The 22,942-nt window shown below is 35.1% G+C and overlaps 3 protein-coding genes across 5 annotated transcripts; 2 read left to right on the forward strand and 1 right to left on the reverse strand.

Annotated features, from left to right (window-relative positions):
• The first annotated feature begins 3,986 nt into the window (after window positions 1-3,986).
• LOC102609153 (NEDD8-activating enzyme E1 regulatory subunit AXR1) lies at window positions 3,987-10,722 on the forward strand. The gene is made up of 15 exons (XM_006469620.4): window positions 3,987-4,245; window positions 4,802-4,974; window positions 5,061-5,224; window positions 5,491-5,601; window positions 5,996-6,075; window positions 6,282-6,432; window positions 6,517-6,610; window positions 7,701-7,789; window positions 8,037-8,110; window positions 8,207-8,369; window positions 8,873-8,958; window positions 9,799-9,882; window positions 9,992-10,172; window positions 10,260-10,376; window positions 10,476-10,722. The coding sequence occupies exons 1-14, from the start codon at window positions 4,208-4,210 to the stop codon at window positions 10,341-10,343; spliced, it is 1,572 nt and encodes a 523-aa protein (XP_006469683.1). The 5' UTR covers window positions 3,987-4,207; the 3' UTR covers window positions 10,344-10,376; window positions 10,476-10,722.
• Window positions 10,723-10,871: 149 nt separating this feature from the next.
• On the reverse strand, window positions 10,872-16,878 carry LOC102608683 (protein RRP6-like 3). 3 transcript variants are annotated; one of them, XM_006469618.4, is made up of 12 exons: window positions 16,515-16,878; window positions 16,018-16,259; window positions 15,839-15,937; window positions 15,677-15,760; window positions 15,455-15,541; window positions 15,145-15,265; window positions 14,529-14,716; window positions 14,400-14,438; window positions 13,497-14,017; window positions 12,920-13,418; window positions 11,716-12,365; window positions 10,872-11,163 (listed from the first exon to the last, which is right to left on the reverse strand). In XM_006469618.4, the coding sequence occupies exons 1-12, from the start codon at window positions 16,723-16,725 to the stop codon at window positions 11,070-11,072; spliced, it is 2,835 nt and encodes a 944-aa protein (XP_006469681.1). In that variant the 5' UTR covers window positions 16,726-16,878; the 3' UTR covers window positions 10,872-11,069. The 3 variants fall into 3 exon arrangements, with proteins under 3 accessions (XP_006469681.1, XP_052290701.1, XP_052290702.1); XM_052434741.1 differs by having other exon boundaries at window positions 12,920-14,017; XM_052434742.1 differs by having other exon boundaries at window positions 10,872-11,192; window positions 12,920-14,017.
• A 79-nt stretch (window positions 16,879-16,957) lies between these two features.
• Window positions 16,958-18,710, forward strand: LOC102613326 (probable protein S-acyltransferase 7). The gene is made up of 5 exons (XM_052434743.1): window positions 16,958-17,404; window positions 17,481-17,648; window positions 17,733-17,993; window positions 18,109-18,333; window positions 18,419-18,710. The coding sequence occupies exons 1-5, from the start codon at window positions 17,105-17,107 to the stop codon at window positions 18,587-18,589; spliced, it is 1,125 nt and encodes a 374-aa protein (XP_052290703.1). The 5' UTR covers window positions 16,958-17,104; the 3' UTR covers window positions 18,590-18,710.
• The last annotated feature ends 4,232 nt before the right edge of the window (window positions 18,711-22,942 follow it).

Here is a 22,942-nt window from a genome sequence, read left to right on the forward strand (position 1 = left end):
TGATGGATTATATGAGGCAGATTAGGTTGATGTATAAGCAGGTTTTTGGTTTCAATTTGGCTGGTTCTGAGATTTAAAAATGGCAAATGAATGGTATAAATGATGTGTTTGAAGATGACGTCTTTGAGCATTGTGAGCTGTTTGACATGTTTCTTATGATTTTTTGTGTTTATATATAGCCGAAATTGTAGTCGTTGGAGAGCTAACAGTTACATTTTTTGAATCTTATTTTCTTATATTTTATTTCGTTTAAATTGTAATTTTCCCTTGAGGGGTAAAAAAGTCATTTCATTAATATTTTGTTAACTCTATTAACGGAGACTAAATGGAAGTAAAAAAATGAAATAAAAGAATAACTTCAGGTGGTGCGTTAAAAAAAAATATTTATGTAATTTTATAAAAGACTAAACAAATAAGTGGATGGCCGTAAATTTCCCTTATAATTTATACCAACAACGGCATCGCATGGAGACCCAAGGCAGTTACACAAACTGGCGAACGCAACGCAAGCTAATGCAAAAGGCTGCGGGGACCAGACGCCACGCGTCACATTCTCGTGAAAAGCAGGCCGGTGAAAACACGACGATTGAAAAATAAATAAAACAAGAAGCTCATTTTACCTCCAAAGGCAAAAGCCCCACAAAAATATCCCGCGCCTCTCGCTCGCTTTCAAAACCTTCGTCTCGTTTCCCGCCTCTCTTACCTCTCCTTAAATCCCCTGTATCTCTCACTAACCCTAAGACTCCAATCTAAATCGTAATCTCTCTCTCTCTCTCTCTAAAATGGAGCGGAGGATCCGTTCTCTCCACCGTAAATCTATCACCCGATCGGAACCGTTTCTTAAGTACCTAAAGCCCGGTGCCCTCGCCCGCCTACGGGACTCCAAAATCAGCGCCAGATCGCTTAGGGTTTGCTCTATCCCTCAGATCTCTCCGCCGTCGAGTGACGGTGAGCCCCCGGTCAACGTGATCGATGCATTCCCGTGCTTTTCCGGCAGGATCTACGGCCCGCGGTGTCCTCAGAGAAAGAAGCTTGTCGCGGCTAAAGCCGTAATGTTGCTCGGTTCCAGCCAGTCGGGTCCCGTGCCGGATCATCCCGATCCGCTCATTGATGTTTTTAATAGTGACAGTAACATAGTCGTTGCTCATTAGTTCAGTCAATCTGTGAATTTTTACTTCTGTTGCTAAAATTTTTGTAGATTTTAGTTTTAGAGGAATGGTAGCGGGATTGTGTCAAAAATATCTTGGAACTCAAATTAATAATAAAATCAGCACATTTTTCCATTTTCAGATCTTGCGATTATAGATCGATTTCTGATTTTACCTTCACACTGCTTTAAATTTATGTCTTTAGTCAATGAATTTGACTGAAGATTCTATAACTGTTTGATATATTTGTCATTAATCATATTTTTGTTAGTTTATGCAGTTCAATAATTTCTGGCGATGAATTAAATATCAGAGAGGTCTAATTTATCTATAATTTTAGCATTGACTGCATTGTGATTTATAAATTGTGTTATATTCATAATTAATTGATAGTTTATACTTAATGCCATTTTAGTATGATAATGCTTATAGATAGGATATTGCAAGAGCATTCCCACTGCATGACTGAGATGATTAATTAGTTTTCATGTAAATGCAGGTGCTCTGTTTAATTCATTTCTAAATCAAATGTGTAATATTTTTTTTTATCAAAATGTAAGGGTCCCAAGTCTCTAGTTTTAGATCTGAAAGAGGGTGTTGATTCACATCAATCGCTTGTTCTGTGAGGTATTAAAGTTTATCAATTGAAGTGATTCATTCTAAGTAAACCATTGGTTTTAGTTTGGAGCTTTATTGAAATTCATTTCAGATAGAATGTGTTGTGATGACTTTGGATCTAATTGCAACAAGCTTTTGAGATTGTTCTTAGAAGTTTCTATCTAGGCACCTCTCAGCTAGTGTATGGTATTCAACAGCGTTGTATTCTCAATTTGATATGATTTCCCATTTGAGTTGGTAGATGCATAAGCCTGATAAGTTCACTGGATCGACATTCTCTTTGTTATTCTCACTCTGCATTTCTTCCACTACATTCCATTTGTAAGATGTGTATGAAGTATGATCGACAATGAACATACTCTCCATCTTGTAATGCAGGTTGGTTAGCTCCTTTTCGGGTTATAGTTTCAACCACATTATATCATATGTGCCTCTCACTTATGTAACAAAGTCTGCCACGTCCGCACACATTTTCACTGAGTGGATACAGACATACAGGTCTGATTGACATTGTTGTCATGCACAGAAGCTGAGACTTTTTGAGGGCAGATTTTGTTGTCAGCAATATGTTATTAGAGATGTCAGGCCCTGCAATCTGTTTGGCCCGTGTCTAATTTTATGAGCTCGTGAAAGAGGTGCAGATAGTCTAATAGATCGATCACATCATTATCTAGTTGTCTGTAGATGGCATTGCTCAAACTTCTGTTCAAGCTTCAGAAGGTGTATGAATATATAAAGCAACCTTGGTTTTGATTTTGAAGGGTTTAGCGCAATCATGCAAATTCGGATGAAAGTTATAAACAAGATGGATCACTGCCTCAAGGTACTCCCATTGTTCACTGCTCTTATGAGAGCTTGCTAGTTTCAAACAGAATTAGAATCCTTACTTTCAAGCTAGATCTCTGCGTTTAACGATTGAATAGTTTTAAAAGTAATTCGGTGAAGCAAAATTTACACAAAATAATTCTTTCTTAGATGTTCAGCCATTCTTCATATCTATTTGCTGTGCCTGTGCGTGAAACAAGGGCGTTCCATTTAATAATCCATTCGGTCTCCAGCCACTGAAAATTAATAACTAAATTAGTAATTCTGAGTTCCAGCAGAAATGGAAACAAAATGTCTTAAATACCCTTATGTCGAAACTTTCTAATTGCTGCTGATGAAAATGTTAATTAATCACATTTAATTTTTTTCAGTAATTCGTAAATGAACTAGTATATTTATTGTGTTAGGATTGTTTGGATTGAGATGTTGTAGTTTAAATTTGTAGCTGGTATACTAAAAAAAAAGTTTAGAATGTATGATAATCACTATGTTGTAAGGTATAAGTTAATAAAATTTGTACGTAATTATTAAAATTTAATAAATTTATGTTCAAATTATATTAATTCTAGTGCATTCATTTTTAAAGTTAATTAAATAAATTATAAAAATATAATAATGTAAACAATAAAAAAAATCAGCTTGACTTTTAAAGTGAATTGTTTCGTTTGAAATTAATGTTGCCATTGAGCTACCGCAACCCAGTTACTTGATAGTTGTCTCGATTAGGACCATAATTAGAAAATTAAAAATTTGTGAACAACAAGCTTTAATATGAGGAATGCATTATAATTTTATAAACTCTAAATAATCATTATGTTTTGACCTTTTATTGAACAATGAAATTGAAATTTGATGTTAAAAGCAAAAAGAAAAAGTAGTTTTACTTTTTTACAATCCAAACTTGGGTTGCCTACTGTCAAAAAAAAAAAAAAAAAAGATTGGGTTGACTAAATTAATAATTTCAATAAATTAATAAGATAATATTTTTTTCTGAAAATCTTTATATAACTCTCTAATATTATTCATAATATAAATTAATAACTTGTTAAATTACAAACATAATTGTTATATAACTTTATTTTTACTTGTTTTTCTTGTAATTTAAATGTAGTTGGATTTAATCTCTAATTTTTCTTATTACATCTAAAGTCATGGTGTTGAAAAATTATAATAATTTTAAATTTATTTTTAATTAATTTAATATATATTTAGTGAATTAACTCATATTTAATTGACTAGATTGATAAAGTATAATAAAATTTTAGTTATTTAATTATAACTTTATAAATTAAAAAATTATTGTTTATCGATTAATTAACTAATATCTCTTTAATTAATAAATTTTATATAGTCTCAGTACTACTAATTTATAGAAGTTTTACTACTTTTCTTTAGAGAAGGGTAACTCTGTCCTTCTACCTACTATTTAGGGCTAGAACCAAGAATCCTCAGTTTTCCGATCAACGATGTGCAGCTAGAAATGCGAATCACACTGACATTGCGTAGTTAAGAAGCACTTGAAAGAGCACGGAGAGCTTCTCATTTTACTGCGGCCACGAAATAGAAAAACGAAATTTTAAATAAAGAAAAAAGAAAAAAACACACGAACAGCAGCAATGGCGGAACCAAAAACCAAATACGACCGCCAGCTCAGGTACTCAACCCCACCTCCTCACTGTCGTAGTTGTATTGACCGTTTTGCCCTCCTCAATTCCCATTATTATCGTCTTCCACCTTCTCTTTGCTCCGTGTTTTCTGTAGGCCGATAACTTTCCACTCGGAATAATTTTCGTTTAAGCTCTCTTCGTTTCAATAGTAACTCTTTTGCTGGAAAAATCATAGATGGTTAAATAATAAATCTACCGATATTTATTGATAACAAATTATATTTCATTTCGAAAGATAATTTTCATGGGATGTCTATGTCAACTCTCAAGTGATCATTAATTTTTTTTTACACTATTTAATTTTTATTTATATTGTGGTAGGAGCTTCTAGTAACTATATAGTGTTTCGCTGTTTAGTTTTCTTGCAATGACAGTAGCTCATGAAACATAAAATTGCAAAAAATAATATTAATAAGGATATTACCAAACATATTCGTTTAGTCGGAAGAAAACTCTATTGAAATTCAAAAGTGAAAAATAAAATGCTGAACATAATGTTTATATTTATTATTTTTAAAATTTGATCTAATGTCGAAATTGTAGGATCTGGGGTGAGCAAGGGCAAGCAGCTCTTGAAAAGGCAAGTGTATGCTTGCTCAACTGTGGTCCTACAGGTTCCGAGACTTTGAAAAATCTGGTTCTTGGCGGGATTGGAAGCATTACAGTAATTGATGGGTCTAAAGTTGAAGTGGGTGACCTTGGAAACAATTTTATGTGTATGTTCCTCCGTTCATTAGATTTATTTATTTTAATTTTCTTTCTATGTTTCCTGTTCTTAGTATGTTTTTGTTGTTGCTGGTAGTGGATGAGTCATGTGTTGGGCAATCAAAAGCCAAGTCTGTGTGTGCATTTCTTCAAGAGCTCAACGATGCTGTTAAAGCCAAGTTTATTGAGGAGTATCCTGAGGCACTGATTGAAATGAACCCTCCCTTCTTCTCTCAGTTTACTTTGGTTGTGGCCACACAGGTATATATTTTTGGTGCCAATGTTTAGATTTTTCGCAATCATTTTTGAGCTTTTATTGTATAAGTAGCTTTAATTCTGGTGGAATTTTTATCTTTTAAAATATTAACCTGGTTCTTTCTCTAGTGGCTATGACCAGCAGCACTCTTTAATGCCCTATCTTTAGTATATGTAATTTGGATTTTCCTTCTTTATATAAAGAATTGACTACTATCTTCATTGTCTTTAATCGTAAGATCTTGGAGTAATTTTTTTAACTTTGCTTTCAGCTGGGAGAAGAAAAAATGATAAAGCTTGATAGAATCTGTAGAGAGGCAAATGTGATGTTGATTTTTGCTCGCTCCTATGGCCTCACTGGGTTTGTTCGAATCAGTGTGAAGGTAAGCCAGTGTCTCTAATTCTTATTCGCTATCCTGGCATGTTAGAAAGTGAGTATTGAAAATAAACCTAGTAAGTTGCCTTACAAGAAAACACTTGCACACAAGGATTACTTCTTGGGTTCATTTATCGGCCTACTCTAACATAGATAAATGACTGTTAAATTGAAGGATCGTATATTTCTTATTGACTTGAAACCAAGGCAATCAAAGTTTCTAAGCATGCTAGATGAATATAGGGATTGTGAATTTTCAGTCAAGATTTCTGGAATTAAGAGAGAGCTGGTTTGGGGGGAAGAAATTATAATAATCCATTCAAAGATTAGAATTTTTTATGCATGCATGAAGGTTGCTAAATCTTCTTAATCTTCTTCGTCTTGTTTATTTTTTGAGTCAGGAACATACAGTGGTTGAGTCAAAGCCTGATCATTTTCTGGATGACCTTCGATTAAATAACCCATGGCCTGAGCTAAGGAAGTAAGGAATTTTGGTTTTTTGTTTCTTTCCTTATTTGCTTAATTTTTGTGTCTTTTTATATTTGTAATATGTTTTTGACCGGTCTAAATAGGCATACATTTTTTACCTTTCTAACATATATTCTTACTTTGTGCAGTATCCTCTAATCTGAAAACATACTAATTATGGTCTAGTCGTATTAATCTGTTGGTATTTTCTTACAATAGATTTGCAGAGACATTCGATTTGAATGTTCCTGATCCTGTCGCCCACAAACACACACCGTATGTTGTCATTCTTATTAAGATGTCTGAGGAATGGACCAATAGCCATGGGGGTAGCCTTCCATCAACCAGAGAAGAGAAAAGAGAGTTTAAGGTTACATGGTTCCTGACTTATATTTTGGGCTTTTACTGCTCTCCATTAACGTGACTGATATAGTTGGGGTCTTGTGCATCTTAGGAGCTTCTTAAGTCCAAGATGGTTGCAATCGATGAAGACAACTATAAAGAAGCTATTGAGGCCTCCTTTAAAGTCTTTGCTCCTCCAGGAATAAGTAAGTTTCTAATTTTGAAGTTTTGGATGAAAGTTTATCAGAACTTACTGCAACTAGAAATTTGTTTAAGGGGAATTTGATCTTCATCATATACGTTTACCAAGGAACCACGGGCAGTGGCAAAGCTTGCGCTAACTCAAAAATAGGGTGTTTTACCATCACCTCTTGGGTGAAATCCTGCACATCTGAGCTCAATTGCTGATAAAATTTGAATTAAAGAAAAAAAAAGGTAACCACTTAACCTAACTCCTTAAGCTGATGGGTAAGATATAGGGTAAGTGCCTAATAAGTTGTATTTAACCTCTAACTGTCTAACATGCCTTTTCAAGTGCAATGCTTGTTGATTAAACAACACCACAGCCTCTAATATATCAACCAAAAAACCAAATGTTCTAATTAAATCAATATGAATATACGATGGTGGTTTAGTCAACCTATCTTGATCGGTGATACCAATAAACGTAAAAGCTTAAGCTTAGATAATAGGTGAGGGCCAAAAAATAGGATTTAATATCTAACAATGTTATATTCCTGAACATGTATTTCACAGCTCAAAACTGAAAGGAAGGGCTTCAGACCTAATTTCACAATGCCAGAAAATGAAGGGTTCTGTTCTGTATGCAGAACTGGCTTTGAGCAAAGTATTGCAGTCTGCAGATAGCTCATTCTTTCCTTTCAGTATTGCAATAGGTCGGCCTTGGATTTTTGTACCTGCATGAGGTTTGAGACAGGAAAACAATTGACTTATCTCGCTGTTTATCCATGTAATGAAAATAGTTATTGGACAATTTTGGCCTTGATTAAGAGTCTAGATTCTCAGCTAGAATGGTTTATGAGTTTGTATTTTTGACATAGAAAGTATTTAACTGTTGAAACAAATTGAATAGAGAGGTTATTACTGCTATGAAACATTAACTCCTCACTTATTATGAACTTTCAACATGAATTTTGAATACCGGATCATCTCTATTGTTTCATTTCGAATTTTGTATCCATAGCTAATTTGATTTCAGTTGAGTGTGATAATCACTCATCTAATTGAGTTGCCTGTGAATAGATAATTAACCTTTCTCTCTCTGTGGCATCTTAGGTTCTGATTTGCAACAAATAATTAATGATAGCTCTGCAGAACTTAGTTCTACTTCATCAGATTTTTGGGTGATGGTGGCAGCTTTAAAGGTTGGTAATTTTAAAGATTGCTTGTTTCTAACATTAATTTGTTTGCTTTACTTTAATGTCGGAGTTTAGGGCATGGTGAGAGAGTGGTAAGTTGTTTGATGATCATCTATCGAATTACTCTTACACTGGGGCATTTGTACGAAAGTTAATGCAAATGTTTTACAGCTTGTACATCCATCTTATGCTATTACTACTGCTGCTGCTATAATTTTACATTCACTAAGTCGTTAAATTGCTGTCTCTGTAGGAGTTCATTGCTACTGAAGGTGGTGGTGAGGCACCCCTTGAGGGATCGATACCAGATATGACATCTTCAACTGAGTGAGTGATTTTTCTGCAGGAATTTTTCAGTTCCTTTTTCCTTTATATTGGAAAGGAAAAGCATTGGTGACAAAAGCCAAATGAAATTTTACGCAGGCATTATGTGAATTTACAAAAAATCTACCAAGCCAAGGCTGAGGCTGATTGCCTTGCCATTGAGCAACGGGTGAGGAATAATCTAAAGAAGCTCGGTAGAGAGCCAGAGAGCATCTCCAAGGCAACAATAAAAAGTTTCTGTAGAAATGCTAGAAAACTCAAAGTAAGCATGTTAAAATTGTACTCTAATTATGATTCTAAACTGTAGACAATTGCTTGTATCCCTTGATTGATTGAACCATTATAATTTTGACGTCTTCACAACTCCATTTTTCATGATGTGCAATAACGTTTTGTCAGGCACATCAATCAGAACGCCTGTTTATAATCCCTTCCTGCCTGTATTCCCATAACACCCCCCCCCCCCCTTCTCTCCCAAAAAAAAAAAGGTTTTCTGCCTATTGAAGCTAGGTGTTAATTGTCAGGTTTCCTGCTGACTTGAATTTTCCTTCATATATCTGTTTCTACATATAGAATTTCACCCCAGTGATGAGATGTACTTGTAAATGTTAATGATTTCAATGCCAAAAGAATGTGATACACATACAGGCATTTTGGAGTGATTTGAGAATTAACTGATATTTTAGAGTCCTGAAGAGATTATGCTGACACAATTTATGTTCACCTTTTTGATTTGCTGTTCAATGAGACACTTGTTCTGTGCAGGTTTGCAGATACCGCCTTCTTGAGGATGAGTTTAGCAATCCCTCCGTTCCGGACATTCAGAAGTATTTGACAGATGAGGACTATAGGTGACTAGTTAACCATTCTGCTTTCAGATGTTGATTTATCTATTTTGTACAACATTCTCTAACTAAGGCTTCGCTGTCCTGTGATCCCTTATGATATCGCGTGATCTTTTTTGGTGCTCATGCATTGCTTGAAGCACCCTTATAGCTTTTGAATGATTGGCTTCTTCTATGAGTAATAGAACATGCATGAGGCAAGAAAATTTACATATTCGCTGCGCCACCCCAATCTAACCTATGATTAATTGAAAGAAATGAAACATACAATATTTGCACTAATGAGTCTAGTGCAATCAAATCTTTACATGTAATGAAAAGAGTTATATTTTTTGACTGTGAGGCTCATTTTCTTTCCGGTTCATTCAATTTGCTTGTAGGGATTATGGCAGGCATGTGAGCCTCTTTATGTCTTTTGAATATGTGCTTAGTTTCTAGGATATCCGAAGTTTTTATTTCTAACGAAGCTTCATGAGCCAAACAAATCTCCATATATGTTATCCTTGCTCAGTTGAGAGTTCTGTTGATTTTTTTCTTAAATATTAATAGCAATAATTTTAATAATGTCAATAAATCATATACGATAATAAAAGGTTTTGATTTTCGTGATGATTCCCTGTTTCATGCAAGTGACCTGCTATGGTTAAATGTGTCTGGGCATTTCATGGATTCTTGCATTGCTTGATTACAAAGACATAATGGCATTGCTTATTTTGGAGAGTTAGCTTGAAGAAGTTCTAAGCTGGAAAATATTTTATGCTGAGAAGTATAATATAATCCGAGTTGCTGTTGATATATCAGCATTAAAAAATTACTTGTAACCTGTTTTCCTATTTGTGTTTGCAGTGTTGCGATGGGGTTCTATATTCTCCTAAGAGCAGTTGACAGGTTCGCTGCCAATTATAACAATTATCCTGGGGAGTTTGATGGGTAAGAACTGATGTCACTTTTACCTGTTCTTTGAAAAGCCCACTCTTGTTTCCTGTAGTTTCCTGTAGTTTGATCGTTGGAGGATAATTTCTCTGCTGAATGTCTCCAGCCCCATGGATGAAGATATATCTCGGTTGAAAACTACAGCTGTTAGTGTGCTAAATGACTTGGGCTGCAATGGTTCAACATTGACTGAGGATCTTATCAACGAGATGTGTCGCTTTGGTGCAGCAGAGCTCCATGCTGTTGCTGCGTTCATTGGAGGAGTTGCCTCGCAGGAAGTCATTAAGGTTGTGTTTCTATCTTAGCTAGGTTCTTCTGTTTGGCTTTTGAAGTTATTTTCCGCTCTAAGACAAGACTCATTGTGTTTACCACAGCTCATTACAAAACAGTTTGTTCCTATGTGTGGGACATTCATCTTCAATGGCATTGATCATAAGTCGCAATTGTTGACACTTTGATGGAATTTGATGCTGTGAATGCTGAATTAACTGGTATGTTTTCATTTTTTCAATCTTGGGTTCAAAAACCTTGCAATCGAATTCTATTTTGTTGCTAATATTAGCGTCTTTTCTTTTCCTTTTTTGGGGCAGATACTATGTTCATGTGATGTAGTACCAATCTTCTGGAGATCCACAGGCTTTTCCTTTTCATGTCATTTATGACATTTCATGAATTGATGCATTCTTTGCATTGTAACGAGAGGGGCACATCATTTAGTTTGATGAAGTTCTGGAAATTATTAGTTATCACCACTTCATCTTCGTGTAAAGACAGACTTACTAAAGAATATCAGAGTGGTTTTCGTGGAGTTGGATTCTCCCGGCATTATGATTTTTATGTTTTACGTTGCATTTTTTCTAACATCATGATAATCTCCTCTGTTAAATAATAATAATACATACATACATACCGATCTTGTTAAAGTAAAATTCATTTGCGACTATGCCTTCGAATGAACTACAACCGGTCAGACGGGAGAAGAGACATTTAAAGATGCAACTGGAAAAGTTAATGATTTTGTCAATTACCAAATAGAATTTAAGAAAGAATAAAATGGAATTGAAAGAGATTTCTATGTTACAACATTGAGGACATGATTGGAAAAGAAAAACAGATCTTTAAGTTTTGAAGCCTATCCAATTCCTAAATAATACCAGCAGATGAAGTAGCATGATCTCTCGGTGTCAATGGTGCATTTTATTTATCTCAGCGGCACCATCATCAGCAGGTTTTTTGGCAGGATTGTATACACTGAATTCACCAAATTCTCTTCTGCCACTGGGAAAAACAGTGCTCACAATCAAATCCTTGGACAAATAAAACAAAAATTCAGTTGCTAAACATAAACATATGTAAAAGTTGACGAGGGAACATAATATATCATATGGCTAGTGAGTAAGACTAGTCAAATGTAGGTGCCAATCGGCTTAACCAGTAAAACCATTTGTGGTGGTACAAGATGTACAGGATTTGAGCCCTGATTACTTGGGTGGGAAGGGATTAGTCTCCATTCTTGCAATACCAAAAACAAGTGATTGAAGAGGTTTTCAAGTAACACAAGAAATTCACAAAGCTGGAACACAGTCATAATCATGCAAGTTGATCTTTGTAATTGTATATTTCTTTTATCAAGTTGATTAAGTAAGAAACTCAAATAAATCTGACTAATAACTTTGTACTTGAAGCAAACCTGAAAATTTTGTATATTAAATAAGCTGATATGGAACTGATAATGGACAACATATAGGTAGGGGTGTTGCCAAGGAATATGTCAATTCTCTTGATTAGAGCATGATACGTGTTAATATGTGCAAAAGTAATGCATTATACCTGTGCATTACATCCCAGCCAGCCGGTAAAAAACGAGGATGAAGAGCTTCAACAAAAACCTGTCTCCACCTTTGACAGAATTGGCGAATGCCATCTTCCCCGTACTTCCGTAATAGATAATTGACAACTTGTTTTCCATGAGGTCCATGTCCTAATAAAGAAACTTTAGAATTAGGCGTTGGAGAGCTACTTCCAAAACCATTTTGTGCACTGCTATTCTCACATTCATCATCAACATTGCCAACAGAATCATCTTTTGAATCAGAAACTTTGCTCATAGAATTCATCTTTTTCCAAATGGTAGAAAAGACTAGTTGATCAATCCCTCCATTTGAAAATGTAGGGGGCTTGCTTTCATGACTTTCTGTTAAAGAGCTTCGGCCTTCTTTCTCACCTGATTTTTGTGTTTCAATAGCATGTAAACCAAGTACATTATCAGCTTTGGTTGCATCCATAGCGGCAGATTCCACCGTGACACCAGGATAACTATCCTGCTGTTTATTTGGGAAGTCGGTGGGTTTAGACATTTTTAAAGACAACCCTCTCTTCTTCGCATGTCGTCTTCGCTCACGAGGACTCATGCCAACTAGCAGAGCCCTTTCCAAGTCTTCCTCGGATATTTCCCTTCCTCCATAATATCTCATGACAATCTGCAAGAGCAAGAAAAGTGAATTCCATTTATGGAATAGCTCAAGAACAATAATCATTAGCATTTCGTGCAAAAGAAATGCCAAAGAGACAGCTTTGATTGATAGAAAGTTTTAAGCTCATCCCTCGTCATATAAATTCCTTCCTTTAACCAGAAAAACAAAATTGTAAATATTAATCATGGGGTGGAGATAGAAGTTCCTAAAATAAGAAACTAGTAAACAAACTATAAATACGTTAACAAGTTATTTTCACTGGTTTTGAATAGTAAATTATTGCACTAATGTATAAAAGGCATCTCCTGTTTATCTTAATAAGTGACTAAGCACCCGGAACTTTCTGATATCAAATAAACTTAGCTGGCATTTTCTTTAAATCATAATGTTTGAATAACAACTAAACCAATACTACTGCAGAATGAAAACTCTAAAATGGGCTATCACTGGTGGTTATCCAATCAGTGTTACTGATGCCAGTATGCAACACCCAGTGAATCTTAAAAATGAAAATTTGACCAAAATGAAAAAAATCAGGGGCTAAAGATATAGTCTCCTACCCGTCTCAGTTCTTCACGACGGTTGGATGGCATTGTTGGTCCATGGTGCAAAAGAGCCATAGCAGCCGTTCGCAACTGCAAAGGAGATACACCTGCCTCCTCAAAATTTGTAATTGATGCAGAGAAACCAGGTCTAGCTTCTTCTTTCCTTGAATCAGCTACCTTATGGATGAAAAGAGGAATTCCAAATTCTGCAGAAATTTGCTTCTTATACTTCTCAGCAGCAGCATGAGCAACTTCATGACAGTCCACACAAAGTAGGACAATATCATGGGACCTATGGCTTTTCAACTGCTCAGGGAAATGTATTCTATAACATGAGGGAATTATTCGATAGCGTAAGTAGTGATTTCCTTCACCACAGCTGACGCATATATTTTTCTTACTTTGAATATAAAATTCATTGCCCTCATCTTCTGGCCGGCCTTTGGGTTCAAAAAGAAGCATTATAGCAGGTGGGTTATCCTCAACAAGTTTTGCTAGATCTCGAGTAAGATACCTGTAAGATGAAAATAATTCTGTAAACTGCAGCATATTTATAGTTGAATTGAAAACAAAATATAGACAATCTACCAACCATTCGAGCTTCTTGCGATCACAGTAACAAAGCAACCGCCCATCATTTGCATAGATCCTACAATTATGATAAACTGGAGATTTGCAGGAAAATTTTTGGACAAACAGATCTCGTGAAGCCTTCTTAGCAACTTGCCTTGAAACTTTAACGCCATTTTGCTTGTAAACGAATTTATTGCTTTGATTTTTTAGTTCCCAGTTATTTTTGGCTGGTAAAACATAATTAAAAACAGATAACGGACAACTACCATTTGGACCAAGACACTTCTGAAGATTTGCTAACAAAATATCATCAAGGTTTTCTACATTATTGCAAACCTGACGTTCTACATCATCTAAATGACTGCAAACAACTGGGGATGGAGATGGTAGAGAGGAACTAAGATTCAAACAATCAACATCCGAATCAGCTTGAGCTATGGTGGTGTATACATCTGTGCGATTAGCCGGAGCTTTATTGGCAAGAGCAATAATAGCCTGATCGGATAAGACAAATCTCAAGCTCTCATCATGCACACGAGCCTGAAAGGAAATGAACACCATGTGGAAAGCTTAATAAATAAATTATAGTTTTCCAGTCCACACCAATGACAAAGTATACAGGAAATGTAACACCATGTGATGCTAGAATGAACAGAATGGAATTACAGGTAAATGGCTCTTGAAAGAAACACCACCTGAAAAATAAATAAATAAAGGTGATATCACTGCTTAACTCTAAGGTCTAGGGGGGAAAAAATGTACAGACAAATGCTATTTTATGAGGCATCTTAAAACATTTGAAGTTTTATAAAATTTCCACCAGTAGAGTTCCCATGGCTTGCAAGGGAATATTGACTTCATTCTCCATGCATTCATAAGTCTATTCTCAAAATGAGAGCCAAAATGACAAGTTACAACTTACCATTAAATCTCTCCAAGCACACAACCGCCTCACAAGATCCTGATTTTCAAGAATAAATTATTGAATGTTATAAGATTCTAGAGGCTAAGTTCTATTGATTGCAGTGAAGATCAGGTAGAAGAATCACACCTGGGTTACAGAAGAAATTGAAGAAACACCTCCTTGGCCATTCAATAGTCGGAAAAATATCGATGATGCAGCTGCTTCTCCAGGATAAGACTCAATCTCTTTGGTGTAGACTTGCAAACAAACCATGTTTGAACGGCGACTAGCCTCGAGAACAAAATTGAATTTGTCATCGGGGCAATATGAGTTTTCTGATACATTCATATATTTAGCATTTGATACTATACAAAATTGTAGATTCAAGTTTAAAAAATAATCAATTTGGAATTGTGGCTGAACACAGGTTCCAGCGCAATATTCAATGTCCTGTTTTGACCTTGCTAAGTTTTCTTCCCTAACTACTCATCTCAAATGGGAAACTGTCATAGATCACATCAGAACTATCCAGCAAAGTTTTCCTCAAGGATGTGGACTCTCTTAAGGTATCCCCCTCTCCATTATCAAATAAAATAAGAATAAAGCTAATTGACTCATTACTGGCAATGGATTTTATCGCTTAATAATTAACAAGTGACGCCCGCACTAAATGCTCTATTCTTTTTATTTTCAATTCAATATAAAATAACTGAAAGATCAAATGACTAACAAAGCATGGAATTAGTGAAACTAGAACGCGTACCATTGCCCTGTTGTTTGAGCTCAGCAACTAAACATTTTGCAATATACAATAAATAATGTGCATCAGTTTGAGCATATTGCAGCATTTCCGCAGGCAGTGGTCGCTGTCTCCAGTCTTCACGCTACAATGCAAAGTGAAGTGTTCACAAGTTAAGATTTTATGGTCTCTTAAGCAATGTTATGCCCAATCACTAAAAAATAAATTTTCAATTTACTGGCTTCCTATAACAAAGCACACAGACACACGGGTCTTAAAAGAAGTTTCAAAAATGACTGAAAAGAGCAGGAAAATGCACAAATAGACACCGCACCTGTAAAAATTTATTTGTGGCCACGCCACAGTAGGTTTCAAGTAAGTAAGCTAGTGATTTCTGAGGTTTTGACAACACCTCGCATGCCTACAGGGTAACAACAGAAAAAATATTGAAAACAAATCACCGTGAGGAAATTGCTAAACATGCTCTACCTCTTTCTCTAAAGAACAACATTACATGGATGTATGATCGAACAGAAATTTAATACTAAAAGCATACCTTTGCAGTATCAAACAAATTAACAACATAAATATGGAAGTCTCTTTGTAGCCACAGAACATCATTATCCGACCCATGAAACACCTACACCACAAAATTGTCCACATATGAGATAACAAATATCACACCACAAGAAAATAGTGATTTTTACAACTAGGCTACCTTGCAAACACCAGGATCAGCAAAAAATGGTTGAAGGATACTTATTTCGTCATGTAATGCAATTGTGTCAACCAAGTAGTCTTCCTTCTCAGTTGAAATCTGCTCAAATAAATACAATTCATAACATGAGAATCAACATATCATAAATACAACAAAAAAAACATGGTTCAATCATTTACCTGTATCAAAGCTGTAAAACCAAGAAATGACCGTAGGCTGTGCTGTTCAGTATCAACAGCAAAAAAAAATTCTTTACTTAACGCATTGGCAAGTTCATTCAACTGCGACTTGGTCTCAACCCAAACAAACGAGTCACTCCTTTGCAAATCCAAATCAACATTTGAAAAATCAAACTCGGGTCGAGGGTTCTCTAACAAAGCTGTAATCTCCAATTCATAAGGATGCGAGCCAGAAGATTTCTCTACAATTAGAAGCAGAAAAGTTAACCACATTTACTTCAATAATTCAGTTTTCCCTCTATGTGATTGATTAGCAACTCGAGGAAAATAAAATAACCATAAATTTAAACAACTAGAGGAAAGCTTAACTTTCTACAGAGCGTTTAACCAATAACTGTGAAAACGGAGCGCCAGGATTTAAGTAAAAAACCAAAACAAAAAAAAAAGAGTAATAAATGAAATAATGATAAAATGAAAATATAATTTTAAAAATGCACCTTTATTGGCGTGTTTGAATGGAGAATAAGAGTTATCAGCTAAAACGCGCTTGAAATTGTGTTGTGGCTTTGGTTCGGACTGTAAATAACAAGAATATTGAGGGCATTGGTTCAGCTTTCGGCGTCTCCGCTGTTGCCTGGTGAACAAAATGGATATTGCTGCTAAAGAAGCAATCGTGATTGCGATTTTGATCTTGGCTTTCTTTTCCATTTGCTTCTTTTTTTTATTATTTGTTATTCGCGTTTTCTGCCTTGCTTGTTGGTCTCCGTCTTGGTGGCAGCTCACTGGTTCGATGGCTTACTTTCAAGCGTTGTATGAGGGCGAGGGAAGCGTCTGATACTGATTTTAGTCGAGGCGGTGCGTTTTGTGGGGGCAAAACGGTACCGGCTCGTACCCTTTTTTTTTTATTAAAGTGAAACGCTTTGGGCTGGGCTCAAAAGATTGCTGTTTTAACCCAGACCAACTTCATTATTTGAAGAAACCGCTTTTCAGTTTTCAAAAGTTGGTTATATCAAGCATGTCTAGACCGATTCTGGAATCTGAACAGAGAGAGAAGAAAAAATATTTCATAGCCGATTAAGGAAATCAAATGGCTTCCAGTAGCCCACAATTGGAAACATGTAGTAGTGAAAGTGATAAAGAAGCAATGGAACAGATTGCTCTTTCTGAATCACCAATACAAGACATTGCCAATTCCTCAACCAACAACAGCATCAAAGGGAAACCTGAACTGCACATCAAGATTGCTGAAAATTTTGGAAACTTTTTTGCTTCTCTTAGGGAAAATTTGTTCGTGGTCAAAAGGGTTGTTCAGAATCTCTGGTTACAGTACATTCGTGGTGAAAAATCAGATAGAATCAGAGCTTACCAAGTCTGGCCAGGAAATAACGTATGTCTTTGTAACAAATTCAATTTGCTAACAGTATTGAGAATATCTAACAGAACTTTTTGTACTTCATACGCAGGTATTTTTCTTCCACGGGAGATTCATTTGTGGCCCTGATCCAAGGGGGCTACTTTTGACAACCACATCTATAATTCTTTCAAGTTGGATTTTTGCCATGTACATTGGAGATGATTTGCCTAGTCATTCCAGTACCATTGTCACCATCTCTGTGATTCTAACAGTAATAGTTAGTTCCTCACTTGAAACTTTTTTTTTTTTTCCATGATCATAATCACATTTCTCTTTAAATATTTTATTGTTTGAAATGCAGGTCTTTATCAACTTGATTCTGGTTAGCACAACTGATCCAGGAATCATTCCTCGAAACGATCAAGCGAATATAGAAGATGTTGGTACCAGCGATGGAACCAGAAGTAAAAGAGTTATGATAAATGGGGTGGAAATGAAACTAAAATATTGTCGAATTTGTAAGATATTTAGGCCACCAAGGAGCTGCCACTGCGCTGTGTGTGACAATTGTGTTGAGAAATTCGATCACCATTGCCCTTGGATTGGCCAATGTATTGCACTGGTACGATCACATCACAAAGTGATGCTCCTGTCACATAGACTCTATATAGACAAAGTGTCTAATTGTACTACTACTACTACTAACAGCAAACTAATTTTAATTTATGTATGCGCAGAGAAACTATCGATTTTACTTGTCATTTGTGATCTCGGCTTTGGTTTTATTTGCCTACTTATTTGCCTTCTCTGTTTGGAGAATCCACGCAAAAAGTAAGAGTGGATTGCTAGGGATGCTGAAGAACTGCCCAGAAACTGTGGCGCTAGTGTCATTTAGTTTTGCTGCCATTTGGTTCCTAGCTGGGCTTGCCATATTCCATATTTATTTGATTACAGTAAATCAGGTTAGTTTTACCATAACAGATTTGCATGAGCAAAATTGTTCGAATCAAAAGATCATTACTAATGTTTACAACTTGCATAATGCAGACAGCGTACGAGAATTTCCGGCAGCGCTATGCAGATTCTCAGAATCCATATGATAAAGGAATAGTAAGTAATTTTAAGGATGTGTTGTTTGGGCCAGTGCCTCCTTCTAGAGTTGATTTCAGAGCAGAAGTAACGTCAAGCTGGCATATAAAGGCTACAAGGAGAGTATAAGTTGAAACTTTGGAGCTCCTATCTGAAAGATTTTAATTGAAAGCACACGATTTTACATAAATGAACTATTCGTCTTGTGTTGATCATAGCTTGAGCATTTTGTCTATGTGAATACTTGTTGGCAAGGTCATTAATCATCATGTGTTTGTCTTTCTGGTTTCCCAATCATGTTCATCATTTATCTTCACATATCAAACATTAAGTACCATGAATATTGAACATATACAGAAACAAAGAATCAAATATGCTTGGAATTCAATCCAATCGCCTGAGAGCCAAACGTCCTGATCATTGCCATACTCAAAACAAAACCTTATTTACTCTATATTGAGAAGAAGTTGCAGCCTGCTGCAAGTGCCATGTGGTCATCTACAGTGCTCCAATGAGTGCAAAATCTGCAGGGCAGAGAGCTGCTGCCTTGGTTTACAAAACGGCAGTAAACACATGGTACATGGGGCCGTCCATTTATGGAGACACTGTTGTGGATTGATGGAGCTACCTGATAGTGATTGTTGAATTTGTTATGGGCCTCCACAGTAATTAAACTGGACTGCATGTGACATAATGTAATTTCTGGATCTACCAGGTGAATAAACAATTGCCCCATTCATGGGCTTTGAATTACAGCAAAAATAAAGAAGTTGGTCGTTGAAGAAAAAGGAAAAAAAAAATCATAACTTCTCTGCAGGTTGAGCATGTGAAGATATGCCTAGAAATGTGGCAGTCAAAATCCAAGAACATGAAAAGTCTTATATATATAATTTTTTTTTTTTGTTGTGTTTTTAGTCTCCTTACTGATAATGGTTCACGATTATTGAAATTATATGAATCACCAAACTTTGTCAACATTCTATTTTCCCGGATATTCCTTCCATAGAATTAATTAAGGAATTAAAAATTGTGACATTTCAATGTAAATTTAAACTACCAAGCTTAATCAATTTGCCCCTCCATGATCATTTGGCATTAGACCTATATGTGAGATAAATCCCTAGACTAGGGTTAGTCTATATTATATATAATGTATCATTTAATAAATTCATGAGTTATCACTCACAACAACTCAATTATTTCGTATGCCGCAACTTTTTAAGTTTAGTTGACAACTTAAGGATTGTTGTATGTTACATATAATATAACATAATATAACCCCAAACTTACTATAATAGTGATTGGAATTGCTTGTGCTAATAATAGTCCAAAGAAACTTTAACACCAACCGGGCATCAAAAGGTGGAGTGATATTGGAAATTTTTGGGGGACAGGAGATGGTTCTTTATTCTTCATCTTATTTTTAATTTATTCTTTGTGAGCATTTGGAATCATATCATATCTTATTTTATCTCTTAATCTTCATCTGTCCATTCACATTTGGCCTGGTCCAAAAGAAGAAATTTTCTCTTTTGATCATCCCTTTGTTTTCGGTGGTGATTAACACAATCCCATCAAGTCCCAACTTTATTATATCATGCAGAAAAGTACAATTTAATTAAAGCAAATGGGTAATGATTCTCTTATCATATGAACCCATATGGTATAATGCATGAAAATTACCCTTATATGCTTAAGACAAAATTACCCTTCTTTTCAAGAGGATAATTAAGAGAGCCCGAGTGGTAAAAATTTAATGGCTTTAAATTTATGTACTTGATAAAGCAACTGCACCAACCAACAGAAGGTCTCGTGAAATGGCAGCTTTGTGTTGCTTAAGAACTCTGACTAGTGAAGTGGAGGTGTAAAGCGACAGGGAATCCTATTGCAAGCAAGCAAGGCACCTGTGACCTAACCGACGCACACAACCACACATACCCGTTTTCACATTCTGCGAAATTCCTTCTGTTTCTAATTCTCTCTTCCTTCCCGACAACTCCCCCCCCCCCCCCCCCAACTAAATGGCATGACTTGATCCCAATTAACTGCCTCAAATAGCAAGAAGATTCCATTCTACGATTGTTCATTGTTTCCTTTGTGGCGAAACTAGAAGATAACTAAAGTTGATAATTGATTAGCCTCGTCTTTGTAGCACCATGGGACACGTAATATCATTTAGGCAATTTCTCAAACACGTAACATGCAAAACATTAAAGTAAGTGTATTATTATCATTTGGCCCACCAGATAGTAACATTAAGTAAATACATTTTCTTTTGGCCCACCAAATGGTAACCAAATGAAACGTGTTTGGATATTCAGGCTGATTTTTCTTCGAGAATAGCTGACGTTTGTGTATGTGTACCAAATTGATCATCCAGATTACTACAAAGTCAATGTATGCACATAAAATAATTTTATATTTTAATATTTTTCCTGAGAACAAACGATTGGGTGGCTATCGGCTCTCTTATCCAGCTTGACTAAACTTAACCGATATATTTCAGCTTGTCAACAATTTTATACCCACCAAAGTAGACTAATTTTTCTCAAAAAGAAGAAGAAGAAGAAGAAGGTTGAAAAATTTTGCCATTGTGTTGATCAAAATTTGGCCCTAATATATTTTTAATTGCGACATTAATAGACTGATTAACGTAATATTAAAAAGAAGCATCTTTCTGTTAAATGGATTTTCTCGATTTTATATTTTCATTAATTTTGGCTAATTAAACTTGACTAATTTATTGTGTGCAGGACTAAATTAAGATAAATCTTATTACATTTCTAATTTAATATGATATTAAAAAATAAAAAGTATATTTTTGCCAAGCAAGTTATCAATATCAACTGTTCGTCAATCTTCAACTCACTTATCTTACAAAATTAAAATAAATAATATTAAAGTTACAAGATAAATTTGCTATATCAATTTTATCTTATATGCGAAATGACATTCATGATACCATTTGCTGTATCAATTTTCAATTTAAATTTGCATTACTAAATTTGTATATGTGTGTGTATTGCATAAAACTCAAAGATTATTTATCAAATATATTTTTGAATTACTATTTTTTTAACCAAACCTCAAAGGTACGAGATAAAATGCGAGATATAAGTTTCTCCTTACACATTAATGAAAATTTTTTGGCTAATTATTTCATTTGAGATCAAATCACATGTTCTCATGATTTTTTCTCCCCAATACAAAATTATATGACCACAAAAAGACAACAAGCCCTTTAGATTAAAGCTTTGATTATTATTAACTAACATGCTGGACATCTAACTCCCACAAAACATCGTATTAACAAAAGGAGTATATTTCGAAATCCAAACCAAATTTTAATTTAACAATTTAAAATGAATTAAATCTTATCTCAATCTTATATTAATGAAATTTCATTTGCCAAGATGCACTTAAAACTCAGTCCACACCGACCAATACCAACATACCATGGCTTCCAATACGATCTTCCATTTATTTTGGAGGTGAATCCAAGATGCATGCTTCCAAGAATTTATATCCCACAATAAAATAAAAGAAGTATATAATTATATATATTATCCCAAGAAAAGAAACAAGATTTAAAAATTAAACCCCACGAGGACTAAAAAATGCCCTCTGGAAAACAAAAGGGCGCGTCCCTTATTTTTTTAGGGCACCAGGCCGGCTGGCCCAGGAGAGGTGCCCTTTTTACTGCCTGAAGTAACATCAAATTTGGTGCTTATGAATCACATCATGGCACGTGTCAGGTTTGCCTGTGAAATGGGTCCTATCCCATGCAGACATTTGCATGCTTCCACGTGAGATAAAATTTAGCATGTTACATGTAACGTGATTGGACACAGTAAGCACAACTATCCAGTTACTTCCTGCCACGTACCAAGTTACTAGATCTGATCACGTGTACACACATTATCATTTGGAATCATTTCCAGCCCAACTTCTTGCTTTGGCTTATATTGTATAATATAACTAAAAAATAGAACCGTGCTTCACGCAGCTTTGAAAATAAAATTTAGTATTATCATTTTTTTTTATTTTACACTTGATAAAACTGATAAAAAATATGAATTGATTTTTTTTAAGATGAAGCAGCCTTATAGAAAATAAAAAAGCTATTAGTCAGCAATACAAATAAAGAAGCAACGCAAGATAAATAATAAAATGAAAGAATATATTATAAAGTGATTTTATTCATTCCAATTGTGTGTGTACAAAACAAAAAGATGAGCTCTCCTTTTATAAATACATAATCACTCCATGAAATTAATGAAAAATTATAGATCATAATTCCTTGTGAGATAGTGGGAGTTATAGGGAAGGCAAATGTTGCTAATGGGAGATAGTGGGGAGACTAAGAGATATATGTTATGAACATCTACATTTATTTCATTACAAAGAATATGCTTCATTAAAATCTTTACATAATTGTTATTGTGTAATAATAATCAAATTAATTATGAGAAGATGAAAAGC

Source organism: Citrus sinensis, chromosome 2, assembly GCF_022201045.2.
Source record: "Citrus sinensis cultivar Valencia sweet orange chromosome 2, DVS_A1.0, whole genome shotgun sequence".
NCBI lineage: Eukaryota > Viridiplantae > Streptophyta > Magnoliopsida > Sapindales > Rutaceae > Citrus > Citrus sinensis.

Excerpts from the sequence above, each read along its gene's own strand:
- LOC102613326 (XM_052434743.1), top strand. The coding sequence starts at position 17,105 with ATGGCTTCCAGTAGCCCACAATTGGAAACATGTAGTAGTGAAAGTGAT. Across the intron at positions 17,649-17,732 it reads CTGTGATTCTAACAGTAATA|GTCTTTATCAACTTGATTCT; the intron begins GTTAGTTCCTCA and ends TTTGAAATGCAG. Across the intron at positions 17,994-18,108 it reads TTGGCCAATGTATTGCACTG|AGAAACTATCGATTTTACTT; the intron begins GTACGATCACAT and ends ATGTATGCGCAG.
- LOC102609153 (XM_006469620.4), top strand. The coding sequence starts at position 4,208 with ATGGCGGAACCAAAAACCAAATACGACCGCCAGCTCAG. Across the intron at positions 5,602-5,995 it reads TTGTTCGAATCAGTGTGAAG|GAACATACAGTGGTTGAGTC; the intron begins GTAAGCCAGTGT and ends TTTTTGAGTCAG. Across the intron at positions 8,370-8,872 it reads GAAATGCTAGAAAACTCAAA|GTTTGCAGATACCGCCTTCT; the intron begins GTAAGCATGTTA and ends TGTTCTGTGCAG.
- LOC102608683 (XM_052434741.1), bottom strand. The coding sequence starts at position 16,725 with ATGGAAAAGAAAGCCAAGATCAAAATCGCAATCACGATTGCTTCTTTA. Across the intron at positions 16,260-16,514 it reads ATTCAAACACGCCAATAAAG|AGAAATCTTCTGGCTCGCAT; the intron begins GTGCATTTTTAA and ends TTCTAATTGTAG. Across the intron at positions 15,266-15,454 it reads CCACAAATAAATTTTTACAG|CGTGAAGACTGGAGACAGCG; the intron begins GTGCGGTGTCTA and ends TTTGCATTGTAG.